This window comes from Nothoprocta perdicaria, unplaced genomic scaffold (genome assembly GCF_003342845.1).
Source record: "Nothoprocta perdicaria isolate Ctin4 unplaced genomic scaffold, notPer1 scaffold_3, whole genome shotgun sequence".
Lineage (NCBI taxonomy): Eukaryota > Metazoa > Chordata > Aves > Tinamiformes > Tinamidae > Nothoprocta > Nothoprocta perdicaria.
The window spans coordinates 2,390,087-2,400,073 of record NW_020455532.1 but is presented as its reverse complement, the minus strand read 5'-3'; the positions used below and the strand labels follow the sequence as shown (position 1 = coordinate 2,400,073).

At 43.2% G+C, this 9,987-nt stretch overlaps 1 protein-coding gene across 1 annotated transcript; it reads left to right on the top strand.

The window, feature by feature from the left end:
- Positions 1 to 506: 506 nt before the first annotated feature.
- On the top strand, positions 507 to 9,025 carry OGFR (opioid growth factor receptor). The gene is made up of 7 exons (XM_026042002.1): positions 507 to 737; positions 4,659 to 4,721; positions 5,002 to 5,086; positions 5,390 to 5,468; positions 5,958 to 6,024; positions 6,294 to 6,442; positions 7,343 to 9,025. Exons 1-7 carry the CDS (start codon positions 507 to 509, stop codon positions 8,784 to 8,786), a joined length of 2,118 nt encoding a protein of 705 aa, XP_025897787.1. The 3' UTR covers positions 8,787 to 9,025.
- The last annotated feature ends 962 nt before the right edge of the window (positions 9,026 to 9,987 follow it).

Here is a 9,987-nt window from a genome sequence, read left to right as displayed (position 1 = left end):
CCAGAGGAAAGCGGCAGCATCCCGTCCCCTTTGCAGCAGCAGCCGCGGATGAGGCTGGGGCAGCACCAGGGGACCCAGCCAAGGGGCAAAATGCAGCGCCCGCGAGAGACAGGCAAGAGCAAAACGGGGTCTCACTATTTAATTTCATCTTAAAAATRTATTTTAATATTTTAGTTTGTATTTTCCCAGTATTTTTACATTTTAAAATATTTTTAGTATTTTTAAATTCATCGCTCATTGCTTAATTATTTTTTTTTTTTCGTTAATATTAATTGTGTCCCTGGGGGGCGGCCGTAGACGAGGCTCTTTACGCGGAGTCCCCCCTCCCGCCCACCAGTTTGGGGGTGGGGCTTGGCGGCGCTGCGCCAATGGGACGCGGGACGCGGCGGGGCTGCGCCAATGGGGCGCGGCGGTGGGCGGCGTGGGCGGAGCCTCCCGTGCGCGCCGTGCGGCGCGCGCGCGGCGCTTTGTGAGGCGGCGCTGCGCTGCGCTCCCCGCGCGCTGCCATGGCGGCCTGGCCCGGCGCCGCGGGGGAGGCGCGCGACGAGGCGGCCCTCTGGGGCTACGACTCCACGTGGGAGAGCGGCAGCGACGAAGAGGAGGAGGACGAAGAGGAGGAGAGCGGCGGCGAGCCGGCAGCCGGGGCCGAGCCGGCGGCCGCGGCCGAGCCGCAGGACGCCGGGCCGGCGGCGGGGCCGGGTGGCTGGCGGAGCGGCCGCCAGGCCGGCGGCGCCCAGGTGGGTGCGACCCCGGGGGGTCCGGGGGCTGCCCCCAGCGCGACCAGGGGAAGGACCCGTAATAATCAGGGTTTTCGCCCCATAAATACAAGTCCTGTATTTATGGGTCCTCATTTATAGTGGGTTTTGATTTTGGCATCACGAACCATGTGTCGATATCCTGCAGCTCCCTGTGTCTGCTTATTTATTACCGTGTGCTTTCCTGTGGTCTTGCGTCCAAAGTGAACCGATGGAAGCATCGCTTTTATTTCTCCTGGGCATTTTATTTTCTAGGGAGTGTATTACAGAACAGCTCTGCAAGCAGAAGATGCGTTCATGGTTCAGAAACCTTGTACGTGCTCTCAGGAGCGCTGCAAAATGCGAGCACTTGTCCCTGCYGCCTTAAAATGATGTCAGCTCCTCCTACCCGGGGAAAGAGAAACTGGTCCTGCACCCGGGCTTTGCTTCAGTGACTTGGTCGTGTTCTCAGAATATATATAGGCAGATAAAGCTTGATACACTGGAAGGAGTTTAGTATTGAACATAAAATCCCATTTTATATATATATATATATATATATATATTTAATAGCCCCCTTTTTTTTTCTTTTTCTGTGCGCTTTGGTACTCCAAACACTTGTGATTTCCTTCTGTATTTCCTGCTCATCCTACTTTTCACAATCAAAGCAAGGTTTAAGTCAGATGGACATGCTCATAAATGTCTCTGCACCTTCCTGGAGTTTGCTCCAGACCTTGGCCATATGTGTGAAAAGTCACCAGGATTTTATGTTGAATCTCTGTAGTACTGTAGTACTGAAGGGACGGACAGGGACAGAAATGGATTTTGCTCTTTGCTTGAAGGCACGTGGTGATATTTTTGTTCATTGCTGGAATTTTGCTTTTGTTTACAAGTTTTAAACTTTAGCAAATGTTTCTAGAACCTCCAGGTTGTTCTTTTCTTTTTAAGCAACACTTCAGCACTTCACTGGATGTGACCCTGTGCCACCTGCTCTAGGTGTCCCTGCTTGAGCAGGGGGGTTGGACTAGATGATCTCTAAGGTCCCTTCCAACCTCAACCATTCCGGGATTCCTGGATTGAGACAACAGGAAATGCAGTGACCGTTTTTTCACTCCAGTGAAGGGAGTTTGTTCAGACTTTGCCTTACAGTGATGGATGCTGTCCCTGAGATGTGTGGCCCCACACTATTGTTCTGCATCTTTAAAGAACAGCTCATCCTTCAGTGCCAAATGAGTAGTCACCTCTGACGGTTCCTGAAAAAAATTTTGAGAGAGTGAGAATGAATAGGAAAAGAAACTGCAAATTTGGTCTGTTTGTGCCTCTACAGCTACCCAAAGGCTTGAATCAGTTTCCCAGCCTAGTTCCTGTTTCTGATTTTTATCACACAAATTCTAATTCTTCTCCCTTCAGTCTAGAGGGTATTCTTTATTCCAGAAGCTGTTAAAGTTTTTATGCAGTATGCAGGTTAGAGCTTTTTATTACTGCTCTTCCAGGATGCTGTTTTCCTTCTCATTTCTGTGTCTGGCTGATAATCTGCACATTGTTCCCTCCCCTTTACTTGCAGCTACCTCCCAATTCTCAGGCAAACACAAGTCACGTTATCCTCTCCTGACATTATTCTGATTTCTCACACCCTTCAAATAACAATACACATGTAATCGGCCTGTTGGAGATGGAGCTAATCTAATACTGCTTATCAGTGTTGTGAGAAATATGTGTCTAACTTATGCACACAACTTTCCTAATCTTGCATTTCTATTTGTCTTTCACATCTGGAAGGAAAGGGAAGGGTTTGTTTTCTTAGGCAGAAGTTTAGACCCAGGGACACTTGCTTGGATGGGAGACCGAGTTTGTTCTTTGCATCTCCATCCTATTTCCACTAATACTTTGCTCCAAAGAGTGTCTGTCCTGGATCCAGAGAGTGTCTGTCTTGGATCCAGCTTCCCTCCAAGGTTTACTGCCTCTCCTCTGTGTTTTTTGCAGCCTTGCCCTGCGTCTCTTTCCGTGCCTGCAGCTGCTCCCCTGCCAACGGATCCTTCAGATCTGGAGCCTGCTGTTAGCCTGTGTTAGCTTTACTAAATGGTAGTATTTTAGAACCGTTGATATAAAGAACATCTGCAAGTTGATTCATCTGTAACTAGGAGCAAATCTCTAATTGATTCCAGAGATATTAAAATTACAGCCTTGAAGTTCAAAAATTTTATCATCAAAAGCATAATGAATTTGTTAAATCCTATTTCCTCCTTGCATCTTGAGCAAAGAATATTTTTGACTTGTTCTGGCTGAACATATTTCTCATTTTGCTTGCAGCCTGCTACTGTTTTTCGCAAGTGTTAAGTTTGTAGCAAAGTCTGGTTTTGTTTGTTTGAAATTGCTGATTTTTATGCTTCACAGAATTTCTTAGTTAGCAGTTTGGGTAGATTATGTGACTGGATATCAGTGCTCAGACTTCTAATCATGTCTGTGTCATGGGCCACGGGGTTTGGAAAACTTCCCCCAGCTGTTCTAGTCTACGTTGCCATGTAAAATGGAGATGTACTCCTATGTAAACAGGCATTATTTTAGATATTCAACAAAAACAAAAGTCCAGCAGTATCTATTTAATTCCTGTCACAGAAATAYGAGAGAGTCGTGGTGTGTAAATGTGTACGTTTTAAATGTAACTTTAAAAAATTGCGTATAGATGACTTTCCTCTATGGACAAAGTTTTGCTTTTCCAGATACTGTATATTTCATAAACTGAAAGTACCAGAAATCAGCAGGGCTGGTGAGCTGTATTACTAGAAGATGTTATAAAATCTAATCCAGTTCCTCCCTTAATAATTAATCAAACCAGTGATCACTCTTCACATGGATGTGGTTTTGGTTTTTGTTTTTCTCTAGACTAAGGAGATCAGAAAGTATCAAATGCAGTTCATAAATAACTCAAGAGAGCATTTGCTGCTGCTTCCTTCTGGGTTACTGAAAATGTTTATTTGCAAGAATCTGCCCATCTTATCGCAGTTCCACAGAGACCCAGCACTGAAAGCTCTGACTTCAGGGTGCTCTGCAGTGGGCAGGTCCTTATGGTCACAAGCAGCCTTGCTTGATTTGATGGGTCTGCCTTGACACTCCAGAACAATTTTAAAGGTTTTCGTGGTTTGGGACAAGAGATTTCAGCAGCCCAACAAGATTAAGCCTGTCTGTCCTACCTGTGAATTTTAACAAAAGCTTTCTTATCACTGAAGTAATACACACATGCATTTAATTTGGTTAAAATGCATCTTAAATGGTGTCATACTCACAGCTTGAGGAAGTGATGAAACTCTTCTTTGTGATTTAGGTCTAGCTGCTACATTTTTTGAACATGTTTTACACTGTTGAGTTTGCAGGTGCTTTATCCCTACTTAACCTCATTGATGAGAGATCTGGAACAAATCTAGCACATCTGGTAGCAGGAAGAACCTGACAGTTGTCAGGTGAACTTTTTACAGTAATTTGAATTATGAATAAAATGGGCTGAATTCAGTTGTAACTATGTAGATCTGTCACTTGGCAACTAATAATCATGTGAATCCCTGCTGGGAGAATCTTCATTTTATATATATTCTTGTTTTATTTGACAAGTTGGATTGCCTTTCAGTTTCACGTTAAATGACTCTTCTTTGTAGGTGCAGAGAAGAACAAATTTGTCACTGTTGTCTCGGAAGGGATTTCAGTTAGGTTTGAAGTAAAATTTATTTGCTTGGAATGATGAGTAACCAAGATGAGGATTGTTATGAGAACATAATAAAATATCTAGTGTGACCCTGCGTGTCTGTTATCTTGCTTTGTACAAGTGAGTGATAGGCAGAAGAATAACTGTTAGAGATGTAGATTTCGGCCAGCTACACTTTTGCAGGAGAGCTTTTAATTCTGGATCATTGATTTGTCTCTCTCCTCTAGTTCTTAGGCAAGCGCAACTGGAATGCAGCGAAAGACTTGCAGAGATACAGACGTCGCTACCCGGTATGCACGTGCTTTCAGGGCTCTTCCTCATCAAGTGCTGAGTTAAAGATAACTTGCTGGATTTGAGAACATGGTTTTGTCTTTGTTTTGACATGGTCAGAACTTCTAAGAATTTAACTTGTGAGGGAGAAGGGGTTATATGCTTGTGGGTACATCACAAATAAGCTGTTGCCCAAAGCACAACTTGAGTATTCAGCTGACGGAGGAAATTGAAGAAGTGTTTGAGTGGATGCTGCATTTTAAAGATTGCTGCTTTTTGATTGCTTGTTCTTATCTTCAGGATTTGGTAGAACCAGAAAGTGATGAGGAGGAAAAGATGTGGAACTTGAGCTTCTACAGAAATGAGGTTCCTTTTATGCCCCGTGGTGAGTACCTTGCTTGACTTCAGTACATCTGAACTGTGACTGTTTCAATTGGTCAAAGAGTAACTGACCTACATTGGAAAACTATAAAAAGTGCGGAGGAGTTTCCCTTTTAAAAGGCAGAATTTGCCAGTTCCTCCCTGTTTGTGCCAAATGTTCCTTTGTTTTTTTGTTTGCTGCTAGAAATCTAGAGGTTTTTTTCTGGCTCCTTAAAGCACCTATTTACCTGAACTGATATGTACATGCTAACACCTGGCCCTGGCCTCACTAACTTTAAATTTATGTTTCATTTCTTTCCTTCTCTAGGTTTGCTTATTGAACGTCTTCTTGAGACTTGGTGGGACGACTATGAAATTCTTGAAGAAAATCATTCTTACATACAGTGGTAAACCCCTGTATAATATGATTCTTGTCTTCACAATTGATAGCATATCTGTTCCTGAATTCAGCTTCCCAAGAGGCCCAGAGCCACCCCTGAGTCAAACTTGAGCCCACTTCGTTTTTGTGAGTTATGTTCTTATGGAAGCAATGAGCTGGATGTCCTGAAGACTCAGGTTTCTATTGTAGCTATGGTGACAGATCTGTCATGCTTGATCTTCCAGTATGCTGCAGAACAAGATGCAGCCAGAGAGGTCCCAAAGAGCAAAGCCTTCTGATAGGACCTTTGTTTACATTATTTATTTATTTATTTATTTATTTATTTTGATGGAAGGCACTTGTCATATAGTAAACTTCTATGTCTGTAAGGATGTGAAATTTTCTAGAGATGCCTTTGATAGCACTTACTGAAATCTTTGTTCATTTTAATTGAATGGACAGCCTGGATTGGATGTCGTTTTTGCATCTCCTGGACAGAAAATTTCTTTCTCTTCAGGTTATTCCCTTTACGTGAACATGGGATGAACTGGCATGCCAGGCGACTCACGTGTCAAGAAATAGAGGTATGTATTTATTTTAACTTAAAAGTTCATTCATCCCTAGATGCCCTTACTTTTTTTTATCCTCCAGTCCCTAGTGTTAACAGAGCTCACACAAGTGCTTTTAAGTGTGACATTTGACTGTCTTGAGTGTCTGCCAGTAGCTACAGCAACAAATCTTGTATTTACTGATAGAACCRACCCTTATTTATTATTCAGAGGTCATTTAAAAAGAAAAAAAAGAATTTGCAGTTAGTTGCTACTTTTATTCACTGGTGTCTCTTGCCTTTTAGGCCTTGAAAAAGTCCAGTGATGTTATGCGAAGATTTGAACGTGCTTATCAGCTCATGTTGAGATTTTATGGAATCTCTCTGACTAATCAGAAAACTGGAGAACTTAAAAGAGCAGAAAATTGGGCTGAACGATTCCAAAATCTGAACCGGTGAGTCTCTATGTTACCGGGCACTTATAGCCAGACCTGTTTTGAGAAGGCTGAAAAAATGATTGAGAAAATTGTCAGCYCTTGAGGAATGGATGCTTTTGTTGATACAAAAGTCAGTTAGCGAAGTTATTATCTTGACTCTCTCTGAAGCAGTTTTTACAGGTAGTCAAACTACCTTTGTAGTGATCCTTTTAAACCATAATATAGGAGTGTTTTAACGTATGCTTCATGCTTCCATGATTGTTTATAAAGCTACCTTGAGACCAGTGCAGTGCTTTGAATTTGTCATTGAAAAGTGCTTTGTAATTTGGTGATGTTGTGTTTTCGTAGCTCTTACTGCATTGATAATATTGACCCTTAATAGTCTCTACTTCCTAGTGGTTTTAAAAGGGTCTCTAAAAGGACTTCACATACCCACAGAAGAAAAATCAATTTGAGGACTGTCATATAGAAAAACTCTGTGTCTAGCCTAGGTCCCAAAGTAGTTAAGCTCTGGAAGCATCAAGGGAAGCATCCTCACATGCCTGTGTTTTTATACTCTTCTACAGGCTTACCCCGCAGGCCACCATCAGGGACAGGATATTGGGCTGCGTGGACTTATGTGTCTGACCCAATATGGTGGCTGTTATCTTCTGATGGATGATGCAGAAAGCCAGAACCTTTCCAAGCAGTTGAGATGTTTAATGCGAGCAATCCAAGGAGGGCTAGGAAGGTACTTCTGAAAGTAGACAGCTGCAGTAGGTGCTTTAAAAGTAAGCCAGCCTATACTCCCATCCCCATCTGCAAACATTCTTTAATAGATGCTTATTAACAATATATGAAATTCTTTGTAACCCTGAGGTTCAGTGTAACTCCAAACATGTAAGACTTCCCCTTAACAACTCTGCCTGTTTCCATCAGGTTTAGCCACAACAATTTGCGCATTACTCGCATCCTGAAGTGCCTGGGGGAAATGGGATACGAAGATTATCAAGTCCAGTTGGTGAAGTTTTTCTTAACAGAAACTCTTGTAAAGGAGACGCTACCAAATGTCAAGAGAAGTGCCTTGGATTACTTTCTGTTCACTGTCAGAAACAAACGGAAGAGAAGAGAACTAGTCTACTATGCCTGGCAGCACTTCAAACCTCAGAGCAGCTTTGTATGGGCGCCGCAAGACAAACTGCTGAGGTACAGGCCCCGCGCAGCCAAGACACAGCCGTGCCAAAAGGGTGAAAGTAAACGGGAAATTCCTGTCGCAAAAAGCGATGGGTCGGTGGAAAAGGATCAGAAGGATCGGTTGCTAGAGGAGGAGAAGAAAGTTGAAGATAATGGAGATGGTCTAAATGTAAGTTCAGACTTACAGCCTGAAGACGTGAATGAAAAAGATCTAGGAGAGAAGTTAAATGAACGTGTTTTGGAGGGAGGGGATGGTGAAGAAGAGAAAGACCGTTTACTTGCACAACAGGAGGAGAAGAATTTGAACAGTGAGGCTGAAGAAGTGCAGAGTATGGCAGAGAGTGATGGCACCAAGGAGAGCAAGAAGAGAAAACTGGATGCAAGTAAGGCAGACACTAAACACAGTGAAACATTGTTTCCTCCTGATATTGAAAAAATTTCCCGTAATCTGGGAGAATGTGCAATTGATGCTGAAAACCCCTCCTCAGCTTCAGYGCAGCAGACAGAAGAGAATGAGAAAATACTTAAAGACACTGTGGGCACTGGAGACGCACCAGCACCAGAGCCAACTGATGGAGCTGTAAAGCGGAGGAAAGTTGATGAAATAGCACAGAAAGGCAAAACTTGCCCCCTGGCCATTAACCTAAATATGAAGCCCTCTGCTCCCAGTGCCCACTCAAATAYACCCATTACAACCACTGACACTGAGGAGGGGAAAGTTAGTGAAAAAAAGGCAGCTGTGGAAGAGAGCAGCGAGAACTCCGGTGGTGATGCAGAAGGAGGGGTTGTGGACTCCAGAGCTGAGTGCAAAATTCCCAATATGGACCAGATTTCTCCAAGAAGCGACGACCTGGAGTCAGGTGGAGACAAAGTCAGAGCTGAGAGCGACCAGCCTCACTGCAGCAGTGTCCTCCCGGGATGCAAGAGCGAGGCAGACGGGGTAGAACAGCATGAAAAGGCAGAAGAAAATGGGAGTGAAAACACACGAGCAAAAGCCACAGACAAGAACCAAGATCAAAAGAGACCTGAGCAAAGCACAGCAACCATTTGTTCTGAGCAAGACAATGCTGAGGTTGCAGGACAAAAAGCAGATACCTCTCAGCAAGTGGCAGGACCTGATGAAGGACCGGTAGGGACAAAGCCAAGTGTGGCAGCATTGCTGAAGCAGGCAGAGAAGAGCCTGCTTTAGCTGCTGGAGCCAGCTTTGGTGATATGGATAGCAGAGATGCATGGGAAAACAGATTTGCTTCGACTCAACCTGGTTAAATGCAGCCTGACCTTCACTTTTCAACCCCCCCCCCCCTTTTTTTTTAAATCATTTATAGAACCAGCCCTTGCTTATTCTAAAGAGGTCAGGGCTAATTTAGTCATCTTCATGGATGGCTGTATCCTATTGCTGCTTTTTATCCAAAATTCATGACTATTTGGGAGCAACAGGGATTTTTGCCCTGTGCTTTATTTCTGGTATGTTGCTTTTTAAAGAGAAGAAGAAAATAAATCTGTTTTCTTGTTTCATCTAATCATGTAAATCTACATAGAAGATTTTTAATGCAGGACAGACAGCATGAGCTGCTTTGCTTTCTTTGTATTACTGTATAAGTTCTCTCTGTTATTTTGGAAATCTSTACCTTCGCCAAAGGCTTCTTTACCCCTGTCAAAGGTGCTATGTGCTGCTTAGGGCAGAAATTGTAATTTTTGTGGCATTTGCCTGAAAGAAATGAGTACATGCACTTTTGCATGCATGTAAGAGTGTAATTTTGCCCTTCTGTTCCTGTCAGAAAATAGATTTGATCTTAGCCCATCGTGAAGAGGTACCTTTAGACTATATGACCGGTATTAACACCTATATATAGATATTTTCCCCGTTTTGCAAAGTGTTGAATAATTTGTTCCTTTTTCCCCCATCAGAAGTTGCCAGGTAGCACTTGGCAAGAGGGACTGAGCGCCAAGTCTGTCTGTCCCTAAAACCAAAACCTTCCAACTTTGCTCGAAGCTCTCTGGAGCTCCTCTTTCCCAGGGTTTATCACCACTTCCAGGCCTTTGGGAGTCTTCCACACACATTTATGCTTGCTGCTGGTTCAAAGGCCTTTCTCAATTGCAAAAATATTGTTTATATTTACATCTCTTCAGACTTTGCAGTTAATCTCGAGTGGCTTTGATTATCTTTCAGCAGACTTATTGAATGAAGTTGGATGTGTCAAATTTAAACACCTTCCCAGTTATGGCAGATGTTTTAATGATCAGGATGTCAGACAGCCAGGGTATGTTCTACTACAGTGTGTATGGAAATCACTGGGGCTTTGTTGAGGAGCTGTTAATTGAGACTGTTTAATTGGAGGGAGTAACTTGTCTGGCTCATTTATTTACTGTCCTAGATAATTTAATCTGAG